Consider the following 24,099-nt stretch of genomic DNA (forward strand, 5'->3'; position numbering starts at 1 on the left):
CGGAGAAGCACAGGCTACACCCTCCTGTCCAAAGACCATCAAAGGCAATAGTAATAATAATAATAATATAATAATAATAATCCTTGCATTTGTGGGGACGCTGCTCTGGGCAAATCGGCCGCTGCATTTGTGTCTGCAACTCTGGAGTCAGTACATTCCCCGGTAAATCCTGCGGAGCCCTTTGGAGATGCTTTGATGATGTGATGAATTGCTGTGTGAAACAACAACAACAACAACAAGATTCCATTTATAGAGCGCCTTTCACGTCGGGAGGACGTCCCAAGGCGCTGCACAGTTGGGTCAGGACCCGAGCATTGGGGGGAAATGGTCAGGGTGAGGGGAGGGAAGGAAGGGAGCGAGGAGGGGGTAGAGAGTCGAGAGGGGAGCTGAAGGCTCGGTCAAAGAGAAAGGTCTTGAAGGAGGAGAGGGAGGAAGCGGCGAAGGCACTGGGGGATGGAGTTCCAGAGCCTCGGGGCTGAGGCTGAAGGCCCGACCACCAATGGTCGGGCGGTTGGGGCGGGGGACATGGAGCAGACCGGAGCCAGAGGGACGGAGGGTACGGGCAGGTAGGTAGGGGGATAGTAGGTTGGAGAGGTAAGAGGGAGCGAGGCCGTGAATGGCCTTGTAGGTGAGGATGAGGATCTTGAAATCAAAGGTGAGGATGAGGATCTTGAAATCAACGCAAGGATCATTCCTGTATATTATATCTGAGTCACATCCCAATTGATTACCACCCACTCCCACCCACCCACCCACCCACCGTCTGGTCCAAGAAACCTGACTTTCACTGTGTGCGGTGGTGATCATTAGTTGGATTTCACAATACAAAATAAATGAGCTAATTCTTGCCAATGCTCCAATGCAGAGAAACCTCGGAATCATTCAAATCACACGATCAGATAATTCAGCAAACGCTGTCACCGAAAGAAGTTTTCAGTAGATAAGTTATGTTTTATTACAGCTGAAAGATCGCTCCATTTCTGGATGTCATGCATTGTGTCCACCGTAAGCAGCTCATCTTTATTACGGCTGCAAGCAATCCATTTGTCCACAAAAGCTTAGTTCCTGAGTCTGCTTTACATACCTTTGCTTATTCCATTCGCTGAAGAGTCTTAAAGTAATAACATCAAACAAGCACAAACACGTCGTCTTCAAGTAGTTTTGCTAATTTCACGTTCCCATTTGACAATACGAGTAATTTGTGGTTGGTTCCAGAAAGCTCAGATTACGGTAATTGCAAATGCCCCATTAGGATCAGGTTGTTCTGATGTGCATGGTTTTCTGAGGGTTTTGACTTAAATCAACAAATGGCGTATGACTTTACATGAGGAGTTATACAGAGGATTCAGAGTGACAGCATTTGCATTCGCTGTGCCCATGTTGGTTAATGTCTACCTTCCAAATCCCTTAGACTCCTGCAGGGCAAGTCTGGGCACTGATCGGTATGCAAGATGCAAAGTACAGTAATTTCGCAAGGACAATACTTTCGCTGCCTTCCTCAGGAGGAAACCACCGGCATTTTAAGCAGCCATGACATTTTATATTTTGTACAACAACAAATGCGGGAAATTATTTCTGGGCCGTCGAATAATTTAATTCATGAAAAAGGAGAGAGAAAAAAAGACAGGAGGAAAATAGGAAGGAAAAGGAGAACGCGGAGCGACATTGAAATCAAATGCACCAGAGTTCTGAAAGTGAGTCAAAATACACCACAATAAAAGGCAACACAGCACGATTTGTATGATGGTCTTTCCAAGCAGAGGTCACGGCGGGCAAACTATTGGTATGTCTCAATTAACAAAAGTGTTCAATTGCACAGCAACATATCCCAGAAGTTTCCAAATCCAGTGTTGTTCTCAGCAAAAAAATCTGCAGGGAAACAAAATCATGGGATACACTATTCCGGTCTGTGTGCTACATGTGATCTGCTAGTTGGTATCTCATGGTCTGATTTAAAAATTGTCAAGTATGAAAACCTGCAGTGTATCTCTGAAGGAAGGAATGTCACAGTTTCTATCTCACTGACTACATATCCGGTGTATGTAAATAGGCAATTTATTTATCAATCAGTTCAAATTTGTTGACATCCTGGATTTATTGTACAGAGAGCATTTACAATGTCAGCTCCATTTTGTATTTATCTTTATAATCACATGTACGAGTATAATTTAATGTCGTCTAAAAAGATGGTAGGGACTTTCCATACTTGCTGAGTCTTTTATTTTCTCCATTGCTCGTTTGAAATGTATGTCACCCTCAAATTGCTAGATTCATATCTTATACAATATTCTGAACAGTTTATCTGTACAATGTTATCAGTACAAAAAAATTACTTTTCAGTGGAATAAGGGATAGGCACTAAAAAAACCATAGTTGCATTTGATTTGCACACAGTCCCTCTTCCCCATAGGTAATAGGAGACGCCCTCTGGGAAAACAGTGAAAGACCTCAAATTTAATTATAATAATTATCTCAGTTAAATCATATCAGCTAACTCATGCATTTTAAGATGAGGTTTCAACAATGAATCTTGATATGCTTTCAAATATTCATAAGTATGATTCAAAACAATTTCCAAGACTTTCTTTTAATTTGCTATTCCAAGCTTTGTCTTATGAAATCCCGAACAAAGTGTTTCAGTCTGGAATTAATTACCGGGCATGTTTTCTTGCTGGTCCGAGATAAAATGATTAGCTGAACAGTTGTGAACTCCAAAATATCCATTTGTAAAACAATAATGCTTGAAGTCTCTCCATAAAAATAAAAGTTCATAGAATCATACAACTTACTGGTGGGAACTTAAATGTGGAAATGCTCAGGACTGCGTAACAGTTCAGTTTTTCCATTAGGTACAAGCTGAAATTCAACATGTATCTGTCATTTTATAAAGACTTATCATACTTTCTTAATTTCAACAGAATATTTTATTGACAATGAGTGTTAAGCACATGATATGTGCACATGAATAAAGCTTAGAGGAACCTTATTATTTAATTAATTCCATTTGAGTAAAGTAGGTTTTGCACAAAGAAGCATGTACAGGGAGGTTTGTGTAAACAGGAAATGTCTTTCTGGCAAACGGTTTCTTATGAATGAGCTGATTCTTGGCATACTTTCCATGTGCTTCAAATCCACCAGCGAAGTAAACACTAATTCAATACATCTTTTAAAAACAAGGCAGGAAAATAACAGTTACATTTCTCAACAAAGACCATCAGAACTAGCACAACTACAGATGCTATAGCGTTTTACAATTTACATTTAAATTAGGAATATTTAAAACCATTTTCATGTTGCTGGCAGGAGTTATGTTTTGGTACTTTTAATGATGATTTAGTTTAGACCAAAAGTTTTGCCCTATTTTCCTTTTGTGAAAAAATATAAATTCTATTTAACCGGTCATCTTCTCACAACCACCCTCCTTGATCCCCAACCCTCTTAAGTTCCCGCTCTTGGTTCAGGTGCAGATCCTTGACCGTCCAAGGCCTTGAGACATCCTCCTGATGTGAAAGTCTCTTAAAAAAATGCAATTTGTTGTTGTTAGTTGGTGGTCGTATTTGGTGATGGACACAACCTCAGCCAATGAATGATATTGACATTTTGCTCTTCCAAACTGAGAAAGAGATACAGCAATGTAATAATTGCAGTCAAATTAAATCTGGGCTCTTTTACAACCAGCTTGTAGCAAATAATACGAACAAGTAGATTTGTAAAGATAGTAATAGACTGCCAAGTATGGAAGTAAAATTTAATTATTAAAGTTACATTATATGATGAATGGTATCTACAAAGGAGTTCGGCTCAGAGCTTATGAATTGGAACAGGATTGCCTTTTTCTTTTACATATGCACACACGGTTATTTGGATGTGGTGTATTTGGATTTCCAGAAGGCATTTGACAAGGTGCCACATAAAAGGCATAAGATTAGAGCCCATGGAATTAAAAGTAATATATTAGCATGGATTGGAGATTGGTTTACAGGAAGAAAAGAGAGTCGAGATAAACGGGTCCTTCTTAGATTGGCAGAATGTGATTAGTGGAGTGCCACAAGGATCAGTTTTTGGGCCTCAATTATTTACAGTCTATATCAATGATTTAGATGAGGAAATAGAACTTAACATCTAAATTCACGGACGATACGAAGCTAGGTGGGACAGTAAGCTGTAAAGATGACACAAGAAGAATGCAAAGGGAAATAGGCTAGGTGAGTGGGCAAGAAGCTGGCAGATGAAGTATAACGTGGGGAAGTGTGAAGTTATTCATCTAGTTAGTAAAAATAGAAAAGCAGATTACTTTCTAGAGGGGGAGAGACTAGGTAATGTTAGTGTTCAGAGGCATTTGGGTGTCCTTGTGCACGAGTCACAAAAAAGTTAGTATGCAGGTACAGCGAGCAACTAGGAAGGCTAATGCCATGTTGGCGTTCGTTGCAAAAGGGTTAGAGTACAAGAGTAGTGAAGTCTTGCTGCAGTTGTATAAGGCCTTGGTGAGACCGCACCTAGAATATTGTGTGCAGTTTTGGCCTCCTTATTTAAGAAAGGACATACTCGCCTTAGAGGGAGTGCAACGTAGATTCGCTAGGTTGGTTCCTGGGATGAGGGAGTTGACCTATGAGGATAGGTTGAGTAAACTAGGCTTATATTCTCTAGAAGAAAGAAGAATTAGAGGTGATCTTACAGAAACATATCAGATTCTTAAGAGTCTTGACAAGGTAGATGCCGTGAGACTGTTTCCCCTGGTTGGAGAATTTAAAACTGGGGGTCATAGTCTCAAGCCTTTTTGAACTGAGTTGAGGAAACATTTCTTCACTCAGAGGGTAGTGAATTTGTGGAATTCTCTACCCCAGAAGGCTGTGGATGCTCAGTTCTTGAACATATTCAAGACTGAGATTGATAGATTTCTAAAGGCTAGAGAGATTAAGGGATATGGGGATAGGGTAGGTAAATGGAATTAGATCAGCCATGATCTTATTAAATGGGGGGGCAGGCTTGAGGGGCCGAATGGCCTACTCCTGCTCCTACATCTTATGGTTATGCTGTTCTCTGTATATCAAGCAAATAATTTTCACCAGTTCTTAGGAATATTCATACAACCACATTAAAGACAAGTGGATGATTTCCTCCATCCAGAAATGCATATTCATAGGCAGTTAAATTGCACAATTGAGAAGAAACAATTTGCTGCAGGAATAGCAACTGCCAGCTTCACAAGCTCCTTACTTATAGAGTAATTATTTATTGTAACGTGTGTGGGATATGAACAACTGCAGTTTTTAAAGATTCCAGTGATTTATATCACTGCTTTCGTTCTTTGTGATGCAAATAGTGAAAACTCCATTGCCTCACAGATTTATATTTGTAAAGAATTAGTCAACACTTAGAAGTTGGCAAAAAACAAAGCCTCAGAAACATGTTTGATGAATTACTCCAACTAAAATAATTATCCAACATGATTTTGGGGAGGTTCAAAAACAGAATGAGTTTGGCATTTCCCAGAACCTAACCATCAATCAACATCTGGTGAACATGTGAGACTCAGGCAGCAGGTTAGGTTTTGGATCCCAGGGCTGAGCAGACCCCATCAGTGGTCTCCTGTGGAATGGATAAATTGCATTTGGAAGTGAAGTGTTTGATCTCAAAGGCAATGAACTGGTATTATCTAGACGTGGAGCTACACCACAGACTTTATCAGAATGGCATTAAAAACCACATAAAATGTGATGCAATATCTGTTGGTTCCTGAGAGAACTACTTGCACCATGGTAACAGGTCCAGCCTTTTCAAATGACTCCTTCAATTAGAGTCACAAGAAAGTAAATTGTGCACAGATGCTTAGATTAGTACATTCAGAATTGTAAATGATCCATCAGATCAGTCTTTTGATAGAGCATATGCATATGCATCACTGCATTCAGTTTAATCGTGAGGAGCTACTTCAGAGCCTGTGTTGCTGGCTCCCACCTGTACCTCATTGATGTGTGGCCTAAATGGAACATCTAACTATGTATGTTTGATGGTATGGCAAGTTTAATGTCTGGAATTGTATGAATAATTATAATTAGATGCATTCACAAAGAAAGACAAAGTTTAATTTCTCATCCTTTATGCCTATTATTCATCTCCAATTATATTTTTGTCTGTCATCCAAGAAAATGTGAAGCAGCATCACACCTGTCAGTGTATGCTGGGAGGAAGTAGGCTGACATGTTGACTAAAACAGGTATTAGAGTTCAACTGAAACAGAAAAAGATTGTTCATTAAAATGAAACCGAGCTGTCCATACTTCAGGGTGAGTTTAGGAGTTGAAGTATTTCAATCAAGCCAGTAAGATGTGACACTCTTAGCTTCAGATCATAACGCCATATAGAAAGCACATGGAAAGACAACTGCAAGGAGACAAAACCATGTCTTAATACAAACTATGAGGTCATGCAATGAAATACAACATTGTGAAACAAATTGCAGTTATACACCCCCCCCCTTCATGCAGGATAGGCCTGAGCGTCGCACAATATTATGTACTAAGTAAATGTGCACAATATGCTCTATAACCACTTGAAAAACTAAATAATAATCCTTGCATTTGATATAGTGTCTTATCACATCGTAGAGACGTCTCAAAATGCTTCACAGAATATATTGTAAAGTGGATTGACTGTATTTTGTTGATGAAACGCAATTGCTCACAGCAGTGTCCACAAACAGTTGTGGATTGAGTAACCAATTTTTTAAATTTTGGGGGGAGAGATTATTACTGCCAGAAAGTAATCCGCCAATCAATTAACAACCGTATTCCTACAGACTTAATATGAAATTCCTTGTGAATATCAAATCCTGTAAACCACCCCATCACTTGGTCAAGCATTTTAATAGGCTTTTTGTTGAATACATTGACCATAATACTCCAGTTAATTTACAAAGGAATTATAAAGTATGTTACAGTGATTTCAAAAAGTACATTTCTCAAGTGGGGAAAATGAATACATGCTCAGTTCCAAGGATACATGTATACAAATACATCATAAACCTTTGAATACAGGTAACACCACCTTTTTTTAAATCAATTTAGCAGCTCAAGATTTTACATGAAGTACGTGATGTGACTTTTTAAGAACAAGGTCTTTAAAGCTACAATAGAATGCAACATTACTACAGCACCTACAGGCAGAATGAGCAGGATTAAGCATTCCAGGGAAGCAATACCAATATCTAAAATAGGCAATGCAACAGTTCTCAAAGATCATGGAAACTTGACACTTTTTAAATTTAGGAAAAAATCACAAATTAGAGCTTTGACTTGCTAAAAGCAGTGTAGAATATTATCATTTTGGGTAATTTGCATTATCCTGCTAACCAGGACTCCACTACCCTCAACATGTTAAAGTCACTACCCGGGTGACCTGCTTAACTGCAGTACAAGGCAGTTGCTGAAAGTGTGCCATTTCTAGACTGACAATTGGAAAGCTTAAAGCAAAACTTGGTATTTAGGTGAGAATTTTTTTTTTTTTTTAAAAATCCATGCATTTCTGTAGTTTGCTTTGGCTTCTAATCTTATTAGATTTGTGGAAGTTTGTAAGAATATCTTTAAAATGCTGTTAAATGTTTATACGATTGCTGGTTCAATTTATTCCCTCTTTCTAGAAACTCATTTTGCATCATAAATCAAGGATATGAATTATTTTTTACACTTGACATTTTCAGAAATTGCACAATCTTTTCAACCAAGCATGCAATCTTCCATGTCCTTATGGATAACATCTAGAGTCTAAATCTTACTATATATACACACATACACACTCCCAAGGATCTCTTAAAGTTGAACCTTGAGTTGAGAGGTGACAGGAGTCTAATTTCTGCAGGTGGGTAGAAATATTTGGCTAAATCAGGAACCAATGTAAATATAAATCCTGCTTTTGGTACGTAGGGATTAATTGCAACATTGGGACAAAAATACCTTCTTTCCTGCTTGCAGAAACAAACATTATATTATATTTTGGTAAAGTGTTGCAGAAATACACTTCACATTTTTTTGGTGAATCTTGTGTTAATATGCAGAGGAGTACTGATGCTGGTAGTGTAAAAACCCAGTGTCTGCATCAAGTTTTATTCAGGCAAAACAGATCATAGTGAGATGTAAAGTTCCCTTTGCCTGCCCCAACCTCAGAAGGTCAGCACCACAGTGACATTTTTCACTTCTCAAAAAACAGCAATCCTGTGTTCCCATTGACTGAGAATGCTAATTTGTGCTATGGAGCCCACAGCCATTATGGTTGAGACTTCTCATAGTCACAGGACACTATAGCCAGATCAAAAGGGAAAAATATTCATCCTACCATTCACAACTCAGGTTTAGTTTCATCCCACAGATAAAAGGTCAGTGTACTAATCCACTATCATACAATTCCCAGAAACTATTTTCATTCAAGAATATGAGATATCCAGGTAGAGGAGTTAAAAAAACAGAAGATGGGGGTAAATAATTAGAACAAATGGCTGAACAAATGACTAAATAAAAGGCAGGATTTGTCCTTCCATCACTTTGGTCCAGTACTGTTGAACATAGCTACATTATAAAACGGTTACATTAATATAAGTTAGAGAATTGACAAATACAATTAAATCAAACTAAAGTAATTACCAATGAAATACAAAAAAATTGATACTACGTAAAATATGTAAATGTTTACTTTGCTACTGCAATCGCTTGCTTTATAATTAGGGCAGTTGTAACACTGGGTGAATTCCCGCCCTCAGTTACTAAATTTGCTAACCTTAGACGGAGACAACACCGTCGGTCCGCCTCCATAACACCCCACCCCCCATCTTAAAATCTGATTTTTTTTACAATACTTCCTGCAACCAAATGAATCTTTCCTCTGATGATATCCTGCCACTCAACTGGACTAACATTACTGCTCTGTTGAAATGCATGCATGTGCGCAAACCCCACATTGAAATAGTCACCGGCTTTTAAAACAGCGCTCTCTTTATTGTTAACTTTTACTGAAATCGTCAGCATCTATTCAGCAATTTTAGGGCACTCAGCTAGATAGCTGAAGATTTGAAAGCAACTGTAAAACATGGATTTTTTAAAAAAAAATCAATTCAATCGTGACTCATTCTTTTCTCAAGTTAAATGAAAATGGGGACTGCAAATACAAGTCATGCTGTAGAGGAAGTTCAGATTAAACTTCCATCAATCACATGTTGACTTTATTTCAGTGATTAATTCAGGGAATGTTTTCCTTGAAAGAAGCATTGGTCAATAGATATGATATGAAACAATTCAGTGGCAATCCTATTGTCTTGCAATCTGTAAAAGGCACATTCCCAACCCATCTACTGCAGAGAAGGAGGTGTGAATAGATTTAATTTCTTTGCTGGAATTATATAATTTGAGAGGTGGTAAATTACAAGACAAGACCTTCATAAATTGGGCCATCGGATTCAGGCGATTCTCTCCTCAGACGCAGGTGCTCCAGTGTGTTGTGAAAGTGTTTATTAATTTGCTCAGTTTCTTCACTGGATTCTAAGTTTGGAAGATCTTCTCGTATTTTTTGAATAAGCTGATTTAAGACTTGAATCGTCACCTGCAATACAAGTTTAGAAACATTAGAATGTATTTACATTAAAATCTAGATTCACCACAACATGTCATTGGGGCTGAAGACAATTACAAACCTGAAATGGAAATATATCACACCATTCACCACCAGTTCAAGCAACCAAATCAGACCGACATTTACACATTTACAAAACTTGGCCAACAAGAAATTGTGGCCTTAAGCATACCAATATTCAATATCACCAACTTTGCAGATTACTTTGTAATATACTAGATTTCAGAGAACGACAAAGATGGGTGCTTTGCTTGGAGACAAGCTATTTTTATAACCTTGGGCTTGAAAACCTTAGAAATGATACACGTCAACTGTACTAAACAATACTTTTTTTTGTCCCAGTAAATCTTTCTCCAATAACTTCTCTAACGAAGGCATGGACCAAAGCTGGAATATGGCTTCACGTGCCACCAAAAACCACGTCCAAGTGGTTCTTCTTCACATACAAAGTCCAGAAAGTATTCAACCCAGTTGGGATGGGGGAAGCAGACATGCTGGAGTGTGATCAGAAATTTAAACTCGTGTACGATTCTTCTCTTATCTCTTCGACTGCACACTAGATTTGATTATGGCAGGCTCCAAATTATTCTACAGAAAAACAGGTGAAACATAAAAGTGAATTACAGCAATTCAATGATCAATTTAAGCTTACCGCCTCATTTTCCTTCTCGTAAAAGTATATGTATCTGTTAAGGATTTCAGTGAAGAGCTGAACTTGTAGTGATGGATCCATACACTGGTTAGCTATCTTCAAAGCCTTCTTCAGACACTCCATCACTCTCTTGCCATCGTGGATCTTTAAGGGAGAAAAAAATACAAGTGAATAATCCATTAATTTCAATTACATACGTGTCCAATGCAACACAAACCAATGGGTTATGTAAATGTGTATACACATTTAACTGGTATCGGACAACCCAAGCACACAAAAATGCACATGGCATAATTGGTAAATCACATTTTGGTCAGCCACACGTGGAAATCCATTACCATGCTTAAGAGTATAAAACCAAACTGAGAATTGGTAAATGAAAGGCAAAACAGTAATGCAGAAGTTAAAAACTTATGTGACAGACGAATTTCTCCTAATAGGGAAAATTCACCATTATTGTACAGCGCCAGCAAAATAACTGGGGCTTTCAACTAAAAATGTCAAGTCTCCCAAACGGCGTGTCACAGAGCTCTAATTCCACATTCTAACAGTAGGTTTTATTAAAACTCAAGCCACTTGGGTCAGATAAAACAGTTATTCTCCAAAAACTATTTTGTACGTCTTCTGTTCAAATGTCAGACTTATAGTGAAGTTACATATAATTTCCCAATCCAATTAAGACAGAGTGAAATGAAATGGAAGCAAACCTCTCTAACATTTACAGCTCTGCATTAAGCTTTGAAGCAATTAAACACACAAAGATATTAAACCATTTAAGTAGATGAAAGGTTCAATTGCAATGATGCACAAATATAATTTGGGCCGGACATATTTACCTCCTCTCCATTTTTATCTGTGTTTCGACCAGACCAAAATAAGTGAGCACAGATGCTGACAGCACGGCACTGATCTGGCTTCTTAAGCAACTTTGAAGCCGCCAATGCGCACTGCGTCCTCAAGGGCTCGTGATTCTCTTCACTGAAACACTTCATTCTCTCAAACGTTCCAATAATGAGCGTGATTGCTGCCAGCTGTGCTTTGGAATCACTGATTTCATCTTCATACAAAGAAAACGCCTGCAGTCCAAACAGAAAGATCAATCGACTATCGCAGAAACTACAGGAACTACAAGTCATCTAGTAAAAGTTGCCATATATTAATTATAGATCAACGGCTACAGAAATCAAAATAATACTATTTGAAATGTACCCCACTGGGAACCTTGTCTAAATTCCTGTAGCATGGAATGTCACTCATTATTGTAGCTCATTTTGCTGTAAACTCATTTGGGTGTAGTTTTCTCTGAAAATTAAACATCTGGAAATGCTGAAACAGGTTTGAAAACTCTCACTCCTGCTTATCAACAATCTCTTACAATTTGGCCCAATGGTCAGCTCATCATTGTGCAAGAGAGAGAGAGAGAAGGAAAACAAAAATCACCCTACCCTTCCCAAAAGACTGACAGGACAGCGTGCCAGACGACTTTTTCCTGAGCCAACCTCTGCGGGTGTACTCAACAAATGATATGAATTCACTAATCCTCAACAGATTATAATTAGCGACTTTGTATAATGCCTTGAAGCCACTTCAAATATTTAAATGGAACAATACTGAAGACATACACTCCAGTCTAGGGATATTGAAGTCAACTTCAGTGTATTTCTGCTGCCTTTTCTGCTGAATTCCAATTCAGAACAGACCAATTATTGTACATAGGGCTCTCCTGATCTGTCTATGATGTATCTAATATTAAGCCTTCAGCAGAACTCCTATAGAATTCCTGAAGAGAAAAAAAGAGGAATTTAACAGTTGATAACCACTCGAAGGGCAAAGAAAATCTCTTTGCCTCTTTCTGCGTTATCTCATCTTTCTCCACATTATAATAATCTGTGTGCGGAGAACTGAGAAAACAAACTTATTATTTCAGGTCTGATTTACATCCTTCAGAAACAGTTGCGCTGCTTTACTCAACCTTTACTCAAAATTTAAAAACGACTGGTTACAATCTTAAACTTTACCTGCGACATGAATTCATACGCCACTGTTTCATGATTCTCAAACCCAATATCCCCAGCAGCCAGCGCTCCCTGTAGAAACAGGCGGAGAGGCAGCTCAGCAAGCTCTGCTTTGATCAGGGCACTGATGGTCTGGTGAGCAAAAGAAAATATCTTCTGGCATTTCTTTTCCCATTTTTCATCCTGGAAAACAAGATAAAATAGTTGTTTTTTTAAAAAAGGAGCTTACTAAAGGCTCGAGTGTTGCACCCCAAATTTAGAAAACCAGTTAACCTAGTTAATTGCAAACAGAAAAAGTGACCATTTCGAAACACTGGCTGAGCTGTGAATATTTCCATGTTGCCATGGTGTTTTGGAATCTGCCCCAGAAAGTAAACCAAGTAGAAACCGATCACAAGCAGCTTCGCGTTCTATTTAATCTGCTTCTAAAATAACTTACCATCTAATGAAAGAACTTACAATTTTATAAATGAAGCATTTTGACCAAGAAGACTCAGGAAACCTACAGGTCTCTTGGCTGATCTGTTTTCAGTTCGCACCATGAACCTTGAGCTGAGTAGCTTTAATATTGTACAAACCTTAAAATTGGACTTTTCTTTATACACTTCATTTATTGTGCCTTTCTTTCTTCAAACTTTTTCCTCACAATAACAATGAATGGTGACTAATATGTAATAAGCATTTGGTTAAACTTTGAAATATTTGGGGTGGAAGATTTATCATCTCCACAGCCGTGTATTATAAGAACGCAATCAGCATTAAGAACTTACCACTTTGGAGTTTTCTTTGTAGCAGAAAGCCAATTGATAGGCTGCAAAGACCAACGGAGGTAAAGTGAAACGAATCCTCTGATTTCCACCAGCACCAAAGTGTTTTCTTGCAGTGTTTAAAATCTGCAAAAGGAAACAGATCAATAATACTTAAACGTTGAAAAATATTGTGGTTTGAAACAAACTGTTTAGTACAAAGCAACAATCTTCTTGAAGAAGTCAAATAGATTTATAATCTAAATAGCACACTGAAGCGCAGCAATAATCCTATATTAAGGTCAATGTGCAAATATTTCAAAGGGGATAAAATGAAAAGGTAGTATAAACAAAAGCTGCCTATCAAATATGCAGAGAAAATGTCAATTCTTTCAGGAAAACAACATTATGACAGATGTGTAAATAAAGTAACATACCAGATACTGCTGGTCAGGATCTTCAGATCGAAATAAGTGAATAAACCTGCCTACAAGACTTTGCTCTTCAGCAAAATCTTCTGGGTCAGGATCTTCTGCTGGCTGATCCGGCTGATCCTGAATCAACGTTGACACCAAGCTCAGTATAGCATCCACCTAATTAAAGTAAAGAGTATTGATGATAGCAGCATGTGCTGTACCATTTTACAGTTCACTCTGATTTTAATACGCATCACAGAAACATTCAGGCGCTGGATTATTACTCTCAAGCAGCATCCTTCTCTCATCTCCATCTGGCAACCTGATTTTTCAAAACTTAGTGGCTAATAATGCACCAATTAAATTTACTATTTAGTTGGTAACGATCAATGAATGATCCTCTTCATTTTCAGTTGACTTTCCCAGAGCTGCAGGTTTTGTTTACACAGATGGAAAATACTCAAAGCTAATTTTAGGTTTCTTTGCAATTGATTTTCCAAAATAATTTGCAAGAATCACTTTAAAACAATGATTTACCTTTTTTCACAAAACATTTCAATTCATTCCAATCTGTTGACAGAAGTTACAATTGTTCCTCTTCAACGTGATAAGGAACATGTATTACATGATTACCTGTTCCTGTGCAATTATCTCTGTATTGTACTCCAATGCGTTGCTTAGTATATAACAGCTCATATTTTTGCGAGATTCATAGTCAAAGTATTCAAACAGCGGATGAAAATGCTTCAGCTTCAACACAGTCAAGATGCTGTTGTACGTGTCGATAGGGATCTTCAGGAGACGTGTTAACTCTTTAGATACCGCACTGCTAGTAGCAATACTAAATACAAAGGAGAAATTAAAAATATTAGTCTATGAACCGGGTTTTCAGTGTAAACTGTGCAACTGAAGATGACAGACCTTGACAACCCAGGTTCAAGATAGATCTTCTTGCATCAATACAATTAAGAAAAACATCAACTATAAACAGTAACTGGAACAAAATAAAAGTACACACTGTTCAAGATTGAGTTTGTTGAAGATATCCACAGTGGTTTCAAGAACTTTGTCCACATAGTCTACCCGGTCAGGATAACACTTCATGGCCAAGTTGATGAGAGACACTTGCAAAGACACCACATCTTCAGATGGCATATCCTGCCTTGACTGCAAATAGATAAAGTAACCATTACCAATACTGCACTGTAATTATAGACACTGCATAAGGGCCAATTTTATTTTAGACAATCTAAGTAGCAAATTGCATGGAGCCTAGTAATTACACAGTATTCCTTATACTAATTTCAAAGTTAAACATTTAATAAGGACTTACAAAACAACTGACATACACAAATTAATATTTTCCAATTGCTGAGGTGTGCACAATGATATAATCAGGTTTCAGTTTTACCTGTATGACTGTAGCTACTTGTTGTGAGAAGATGTCAAAAAGTTTTATATCAGCAGGGATTCCTGGCCCATCTTCACGGTGTGCAAACAAAGCCAGCCTGCCATTACACAAACAGAATTTTCAATCCATTAAAAAAATTGCTAAATAAAACTGGTTTAAATCCACTGAGGACACACGTAATATTAATCCATACCTGTCAATCAATGCAATGATAATGTTTTTAACATTAACATTCTGGTGGAGCTCTGCACAAGCTCGGAGGAAGGGATTCAATGTTTGCAGATGAAATTCATCAGGGAATACCTGAAATTCAGAAAACTCTTAACTACTTAAAAAAAACTTTTACAAAAACAAGTTGCATTTCCCAGGATATAAAATTTCCTTTTACAGGAAGATATGCAGTGCCCTGACTTTAAGGAGGATGAAGAGCCTCAGTACAAAAATAAGGGAAACGTTTCATTATTTCAGAGGACCCTTCAGCTCTTTAAAACAACTAATGTCCACAAAAAAAGCCAGTCTTTGAACAACAGACAATAGAAGTCCTATACTTTAGTAAGTGTAGAAAGGATGCAAATGTAAAAGAAAATGGAGGAATACATCTTAGTCTGAGATTTTCCTTCCAATGAAGGCTTAGTAATTGTAACACCACTCACATCCAAGACAAACCTAACTGTACTGGCTCTGTATTATTAAATGAACATTAGTGTCTGCCTAGAGGCTGACCAAAGGTGTCCAACCAAACCAGGGATTAACTATATCATTGGAGTAGCTCTGAATAAGCAAAGATCCTATTTTACCTGAATAATACATTCCATGAGATACTCTTGAGCCAAACCATCTCTACAGTTTACAACTTGTTCCAGTATTCCAGGCAGTACGATCTAGAAAAAATACATGCAAAAAAAGGAACAAATCAGAAACAGTCAGCAGCAATTGCTGCTTCGGGAACGAATTGCTTACCACTAGAGTATTTCCTCATTCACCAACTCTAATGTCAACTGTAAATCAACAGAATTTAGACTCCTTTGAAAAAGTCACATCTACATGAAAAAAACTAAAATTCCATGTTGATTGATATAGGGGATGCTGTTATAATGCCCTTTGATATAATGCTGCCTCCATGAATACCTTAGAGCAACTAAACCCCCTTTACACTTATAAAATCTTGTTGCCCTTTCCAAATTTAAAATATTACTCATGAAAAGCTTCATCCCGTTTCTCAGGTTTCTTTTAAGCAGATAAATACAGCTATCAACTTTTTCCAGCGATTATAAGAATACCAAAATCCAGAACTCTACCTGTTTGTACCTCTCGACATTAACCCCTTCCAACTGACTCAGACGAACCAGGTTTGTCCCAACAAGAATTCGCAACTCCTGACGTTCGCGTTCACGCTTTTCGCGGTCTCTGCTGTGACCCTGGTGCTGCATTCGCACCCAGAGTTTGTTCATCTCTGCAAAGTTCAGCAGCACAAAGTCCATGGAATCATTGATGTCTCCAGTTACAGATTCTCTGGAACGGGAAGGGAAAAAAAACAAGTAATGGAAGCTGTGATACATTTATTATTCAGCAACCAAACAACTTTTGGATCAATTTTTTGGGGTCCTACTTTTTTCAAAACATAAAGCTCTCTTCTTCAAACATTCCAAAATATTCCTTCTATCCAGTAACCCTTAATCCTTTTAATTTCTAAACCTCATTCCACATCCTATTATTATTTAACTAAAAATAAATCTTCTGAACAACATATTTGATTATTTTATTTGTAAGCTAAGACTGACAAATTCAGATCAGTGGAAAAGGTATAGAACGTAACTAAAATATGCAAGTCACTGCAGTAAATTTCCAAATTTTGCCACATTATTCAACTGATTCCTTTATTTGGCTTTTAAGCACAACCTACGCTCAGACATGCACTCAACAGAGCACTAATTCAAAAAGGGTCAATGTAAAGAATAATCTGTAAAATTAAGCACACTAATGAAGTGATACTGGGTTTAATTAAATCAAAAAAAGACTCACTCGGTTTCTTCCCCTTCATCTGGCAAAATATTTCTGGTGCATTGGAGCAAATAGTTGCGGAGGAAGAGACCTCGCAACGGATGCTGTACTCCACGACACATTTCAACCAGGTCCTTCAGAATGTCCTTCCGTGACTGGGAAAATGACTTAATGTAGACTACTCCAACAGTGATGAGCAGGTAGCTGAACATATAAATAAATTTACACTTCAATTACTGTGCTAATTCATTTGACACAGCACATAAAACATGAAATTGCCCAAATTTATGAATCTAAAACTTTCTGCCAGCACAAATACAGGACTGGAATTTCAACATAAGTCAATGCTTTTATGAGAAAAGTAAAACAGTTTTATCATCTACAAATTCAATCTATAATGCTGTTGAAAACTGTAAATAAATGCGGGCAAAGAATTCTACATTCGTGCTTACTGCTGCCTCAGCAGATTTTAAAGATACTTACAGTCTCGGGATTATATTGCCAGCATACTGAACAAGTTCGTAGAGGTCAGCCACCTTTCTGCCTTTGGCAAACTCATCAGTCAGATAAACCTCCAAGTAATGCAGTTCATCCGAAATGGCCATATCTATTCACCAGAGTTAAGGGCTGCGATATATCCAAAATATATGTTGAGTCGTCATCCAACAAACTTCATCAAGTCCAATCTAACTGCCCACATTTTATTGAATTTATCAGAACACTGACAAGTAAGTACATTCAAACATTGAAGAAACATTCAAACATCATAAACACAACTGGGCCAGTCATGAATAAAAACACCTGGAACACACCAATATTAAGATAACTTCTATCTATTCTTGAGCATGAATTCTAGTGGAACTTGAAAATACTGTACTTTCAGATTCTGAAAAAATACGTAAGGCTGCTGACTATCATGAATTTTCACATTATCTTATCGAGTTGTACAGTATTCAACTTGCACATATTCAACCAAACACAGATCATTAGCACCCAAGAGGGATGTAATGTCCATTCTCCCTAAATTATTCCAAATTGATTCATCTAACCTGTTGGGATTCAAGCTGACAATAATATATATATACATATATTATATATATATATAAAATATAAAAAGGGGGCTACAGGATCTGTCTATCATCACACAAAAAAAAATTGTGAATTATTTGGTCAAAGATAAAATCAAGTTTTGTTCCATGGCTTCTTTACTAGGTTTCTCTGTAGTGCTGGAAGGATACAGAGTTCATAGTAGCTCTTCGGTGAAAGCATAGAAGTCCTCAGCTCACCAAGCATATTGGAGGCGTGCTTCAGTGCATCCATCAGTTTATTCTTGTCCTGCATCACCAAACACAGAATAACAAGTCATCAGAAAAAGTTACCAAATACAGTAGACCTAGGTGGAAGAAAGATTTTGATACAAAGGGTCCATAAAATTCCAGCCCATCTGATAATGGAGAAGAGAAGAGTCCTTGCCAATCTGTGATTCCAACGTCACCAAGGATGATACAGATGGTTAGCTTTTCGACTGTACTTTGTACTTTTCGGTAAGTAAATAGTAGGGTTACACCCTATAACAAAGTATGTTATAACTGGATTCTACTATGGTAAAGTATGGGAATGATAACTTGATACCATGATCTTAGTGAAGGCAAGACTACTTATAAAGTGTTAAGTTTAGCATCGTTAATTTTGTCTTTGGGTAGCTGGTAGGTAAACTGTTCAGCACTTTGCTGATAAATGGATCAACTGTTCCAAGAATGGACATAAGAAAACAGCTTATGTTTTCTCTTCTAGGGCTGGAACTTGAACTGAACCCAATGTAATTACATCTTAGGATACCTAAAGCTCACAAGTAAGACCTTAGGAAATCTTGACTAGATTCCCAAGAGGTGCATGGTAGAACAAATAGGCACCAATTCTTAATAGTAAGTATTGCTCAAAGACTCACGAAAAAACACCTATTAAGTATCCAACAACATAAACACTGATTATTTTTGTTTATGTTGTTACTTATTTTGTGTACATCTTACAGATTAGGGGAGGGAAAGAAAAATAAACTTCTTGTGCATACTTTTGAGAAAGAGACCAAGATGGACGGCTGACTGACACATTTACAAAATCTGCCCTTTAGTATGATAATGACAAATTATGGTACCTTTAAGAACCAACCAATTCAATATGCAAAGAAACAACTAAATGGAGGACCATGTACTAAGATTTCATGCTGTTTGAGAAGAGGCAGAAGATTTTTTTTTAAAAAAGACAATTTCTGCCTTCCACCCGTACACAATACAAAAGCCTTAAAGCCAACATACATCTATGCTAATCTGAAGTCACTTGTTGAAGGTGTTTTGAGTACCTGAAACAACTCCTATAGGAATTCACCTCATGGATCATTATGGGTATAAAAACATGTCTATCCCCTTGTTGAGTAATTCACCAGGGCTCCAAATTATGTCAAAATCTCCTAGAAAACCATATTGCATTCACGTGAAACAGTAGGTATGCACTGAAGCAACACAATAACCAGATATTTCATTCTTGTGATCTACACAAGAAGTTTTCACATTAACCTATGAACTTTAGCAACATGGGTAACAAATTTCTTTATACAATATTTGACTTAGTTTAAACTTTAAGCCTCTTACCAAGCATCGCTTCATTTGGAAAGACTGAACCTTTACAGTCTGAACTGCTTCATCAAGAAGCTTTTCCTGCTCATCCTGAGGGGACTGTTGAGTTGTAGGCTGTAAATAAAAAGCAAATTGTATTTTACTGTGAATTCATGAACTGCAAAGCAACACATTTCTGTATAGATTGGCCAGGAAAGTCACTTAGGTTTTCTATAAAGACACAATGGACTCTTAAGATTTACACAACAAATTACTTATACAGAATTACTTGACCTTTCATATTGGTCTCGATGCCCAAATGGGCACAAATTCACATGTCAGAAATGGTGCCATACACCACCATCACCACATTGTTCAGGAAAAGGCTTACCCATTTCTGATCAGAGCTCACTGCTTCAGTTAGATGTTAAAATAGAATTGTGTTCCACTTAGCTGTTATATAAAATTGTATGCTACAAAAGAAGACACCTGATTTCCCAAAGTGTTTTAGTGGCTTCTTACTATCCTGCTTTCTCTATCTGGATACAAAAGAGTGGAGTTCTGTAGCTCAGTGGTTAGAGCACTCGCTTTGCAAGCGAGAGACCCGAGTTCAATTCCAGGCAGAGGGCGAAACCTTGGGCAAGTTTCCTTACTCCACACAGAGCCTAATAATAATCCCTCCAAAACCAAAAACAATAATAAATTGGTCATTTTCAATCTACGAATGTTTGTGGGACATTGCTGTGCGCAATTGGCTGCCGCGTTCGCCCACAAATATACAGTCAATTCATTTTACAGTGTGTTCTGTGAAGCGCTTTGGGACGTCCTCCCGACGTGAAAAGCGCTATATCAAATGCAAGGATTATTATTATTATTATTAAAAGGGAATAGTGGTTTCTGACCAACATTCCTCAATCTTTTGCAAGTAAGGGAGACGGAATAAGTATCCACAAATTGGACAGTTAAGTATCCACAAATCTCTCACATTATTTCAAAACAATCCTAATGCTGACAACAGCTTTAGAACAGCATTAGACTAAACAATCAATAATCACGGCACACTGGTAGCAGAGGTCAATATCCCCTTATAATATTTTAAATTATGAGTCAACTCAGTAGATTCTACTTCCCTTTTAATACAAACAAAGTTCAGTTTTGGTTAATTGAAATGGGAAGGATTCTGAGAAGGGAATCATTTGCTCAAGGCAATTACCTATCACCTTTAAATCCTTAGTTCATAAGAAAATTGTCCAGAAGAAAATAGTTTCACTAAAATGGATGGGCTTGAGTGTGATGGGCGCTATATAAATGTAAGTTGTTGCTGGGCTCTGGATAATTGGGAAGCAGAGTGCCCTTCAGCCTTGGCTTATGTCAACCTCCATTCAAACACCTTCAGAACAGCCAAATGTTTGCATTCATAAAAGTTCAGGGTGCACAGCTAATAATTCCTACATCCTAAGATTTTTTTTTAGAGAAAGGAATCCTCTCCCTCAAAGAATTACAAGGGTATTCCAATCGTTGGTAGAAACACGTAATACAATAGGAGTCATCTTTAGGAAGCTACTGAAGTTACCTTTGCTGCCACAAATTAACTGATATATTCATAAGATTAAAACAATTATGCATCTCCACGATCGCCCCGACCCAACTGTCCAGCGCCTTGGGACGTCCTCCCGCAATCTTGTTGTTGTTATAAATAAGGTCATTCCAGAGTTTGTCAATTTCAGCTGAGGTTTACATTCACCATCTTGTGTTAGGGAGCAGATTATAAAGCAGAACCCTACTTCAGAGCACTACAGTGATTATGTCCTAAAAACCCTCCTTCAAAATTGCTGGAAAGTACACATCTGTCAGGAAAGGATTATAGTGGATGATTGTGACTTATTTCATTTAAATATGGTTTCTCAGACAGATTTGTAAATTCAGCAACAGATCAATCACTGTGGGAGTGCAGCTGGTTCAAGAACTCTTGTTTAATGAAGTGGGTTTTTTTAAATAAAATTTTAAAATTTTGAAATTCTGGTTTTGCTTAGATACTGTAGCAAAACTAAATACAAAGAGCTTCAGTCACTACAATTTACATGTTTTGTGAAGCACTTTGAGGTGTCCAATGTCATAGGCGCTATATCAAATGAAAATATTGAAATATTTTACAAGTTAAATCTGATTATTAAAACAAAAACAATCTATAACTTGCAAAAACAAGGTTACTAAGTTTTATACAGATCTTGGTGTGGTATGCAGATGAACCCACCAAACATATTCTAACCTAACTTCAAATGCAAAGATTTATTCAATTAACTCTACATTAGTTTGTCACTTACAAGGTTCAATTTAATAAAGCCAGCTTTATTGCGGAAGTAGGGACCTGTTTTATAATCTGTTGCCTAACGCAAGATGCGGTTTGTAACGCCTCAGCTGAAATTGGCAAACTTTATACCTGGATTGAAGAATGCAGTTTATTTTAACAAAAATGTTGTGAGTTAGTGCACTTAATAATTCTACAACAAAAGAAGATGATGGCTGCTAAATACAGGTCGACAATAGTTTTGTAATTAGTACTGAAATTCAACTGAGCAATGTGGAAGATAATTTATTTAAAGCCAAGTTTTCAACTGCTGGTCATCTGAATCTGAGAAATGTCCCTGCAATCATTCTCTACCATGCTATTTCATTTGAAACAAGCTGCATAACATTGTTCTAACCTAAAGCAATATTAAAACAAAAACTTAAATAATCATTTAAAAAATGACAATCTGATTTGTGAAAGGCCTTGTTAACACTCAAATTGATGTTTGCGTGTGTTTAACTTGACATCAAGTTAAATTATTGATAACTGTTTGGGTCAAATGGGAAACTAATAACAGCAACCAACCTTAGGAGTTACAGTTTGAGGTCAACCCTAATAATCCTAGTCCTTGTATTTGATATAGTGCCTTATCACATTCGTCAAGACATCTCAAAGGGCTTCACAGTATATCCTGTAAAGTGGATTAACTGTATTTTGAGCAAAACATGGCAACCAATTGATAACAACACAGTCCCACTCCAACCGTGTCTGAAGAAGACGCGAAAAGCGCTATATCAAATGCAAGGATTATTATTATTATTAATGACCAAATTTTAGTGGGGGGGTGGGGGATTGTTGAGCAGGACACTGGAGAAACTCCCTTCTCTTTTCGAACGCTGCCACGGGATCCTTAACGTCTCGTCTTGAGGTCTCGCCCGCCGGTCGAGGGCTGCACCTGGGTCAAGTGCAGCACGTTCCCCAGCACTGCATGGGGACCGCCAGCTGAAGACCGTGCCACCGCGAGCCCCCCTGACGTGGACGGGGCATGAACCCCCCCCAAAAACCTGCCGCCACCGCCGCACAGAGGGGCCCCCCAGGCTGACACACCAGTGTCACAACCATAAGCCACACAAAATGCTGGATGAGCTCGGTTGAGTTTGTATGAGTTTGTTGGGGGGAGTGGTGGTGGTGGGGGGAGTGGTGGTGGGGGGGGGAGGGAGTGGTGGTGGTGGGGAGGGGGGGGAGTGGTGGTGGTGGGGAGGGGGAGTGGTGGTGGTGGGGGTGGGGGGAGTGGTGGTGGGGGGGGGGAGTGGTGGGGGGGGGGGGAGTGGTGGGGGGAGGGGGGCTATTTTTTTTTGCGGGGGGGGGTGGGGTGGGGGAGGAGAAGAAGAGGGGCTTTGGGGCTCACAGCAACCGATTTAACTCGGATGTCGTAACATTTTAAGGAGAGAGGGATCGCCGTTGACGGAGGACCTGCGGCGGCTTCAGTTCCTGTTCCGAGACCGACCCGATCGGGGTTTTTTTTCCCCCCCTCTCCCCCCACCCACCGACCACTTCAAACTGAACTCCAATGATTTTTTTTATATAATATATATATACATATGTGTGTGTGTGTGTGTGTGTATAGATTTTTGATGGATTTTTTTTTAAAAAAAAGAGCCACCTCAGGCTCAGGCTCAGGCAGTCCCACCCACCCCGGGGCCTCCTCTCCCGCTCAAGAAGCGCGCGGGGCCGCGTCCCTTCACCTCCACTCCTCCTCGCGCGGGGCGGGCGGGTGGGTGAGTAGGCCCTTATCCCGCCACTGTCAATCCCAAAGCGAGCCCTGCCTCGCAGGCTGCAGCAACGAAGGAGGCCGAGGCCGAGGCCGGGCCTAGCAACGCCCATGTCCCTACAACCCCCCCCCCACCCACCCACCCTCAAGCGCACAGCGGCGGGGCTGTGTGTGTTGGTGGGGGCGGGGGGTGAGGTGGTTGTTGCCCCCGCGGCCAGGCCGAGTCGAGGAGGTGTAGGGGGAAGCCCGGGTTATCGACGCTAATCACTTACCATGATTCCGCGACTCTCTCCCTCTCTCGCTCTCTCTCTGTGTGTGTGTGTGTGTGACTTCTCCAGACAGACACGGCTCCTGATCACCTGACACCAAACCACCGCCCGCCCGCAGCAGCGCTCGCGTCTCAGTCTCTCTCTCTCTCTCACTACCCGACTTCGGCAGCAAGAGGCCGGGCGATTGGCTGCTCCCGTGGCGGTGGTCCCGCCTCCGCGCCGATGGACAGGCCAAGCTGACCACTCACACACCCGCCTTCCGATGATCGACAGCAGGAACCGACCACTTACAAGCCGCC

General features: G+C 38.9%; 1 protein-coding gene across 1 annotated transcript; it reads right to left on the reverse strand.

The window, feature by feature from the left end:
* Positions 1 to 6,846: 6,846 nt before the first annotated feature.
* vps35 (VPS35 retromer complex component) lies at positions 6,847 to 23,965 on the reverse strand. The gene is made up of 17 exons (XM_007889407.2): positions 23,804 to 23,965; positions 19,507 to 19,605; positions 18,097 to 18,193; positions 17,342 to 17,465; positions 16,880 to 17,062; positions 16,156 to 16,369; positions 15,655 to 15,738; positions 15,051 to 15,160; positions 14,858 to 14,954; positions 14,465 to 14,613; positions 14,080 to 14,287; positions 13,468 to 13,623; positions 13,055 to 13,177; positions 12,288 to 12,467; positions 11,106 to 11,345; positions 10,270 to 10,413; positions 6,847 to 9,587 (listed from the first exon to the last, which is right to left on the reverse strand). The coding sequence occupies exons 1-17, from the start codon at positions 23,804 to 23,806 to the stop codon at positions 9,408 to 9,410; spliced, it is 2,391 nt and encodes a 796-aa protein (XP_007887598.1). The 5' UTR covers positions 23,807 to 23,965; the 3' UTR covers positions 6,847 to 9,407.
* Between the last annotated feature and the right edge of the window lie 134 nt (positions 23,966 to 24,099).

This window comes from Callorhinchus milii, unplaced genomic scaffold, assembly GCF_018977255.1.
Source record: "Callorhinchus milii isolate IMCB2004 unplaced genomic scaffold, IMCB_Cmil_1.0 Scaffold14, whole genome shotgun sequence".
Taxonomy (NCBI): Eukaryota; Metazoa; Chordata; class Chondrichthyes; order Chimaeriformes; family Callorhinchidae; genus Callorhinchus; species Callorhinchus milii.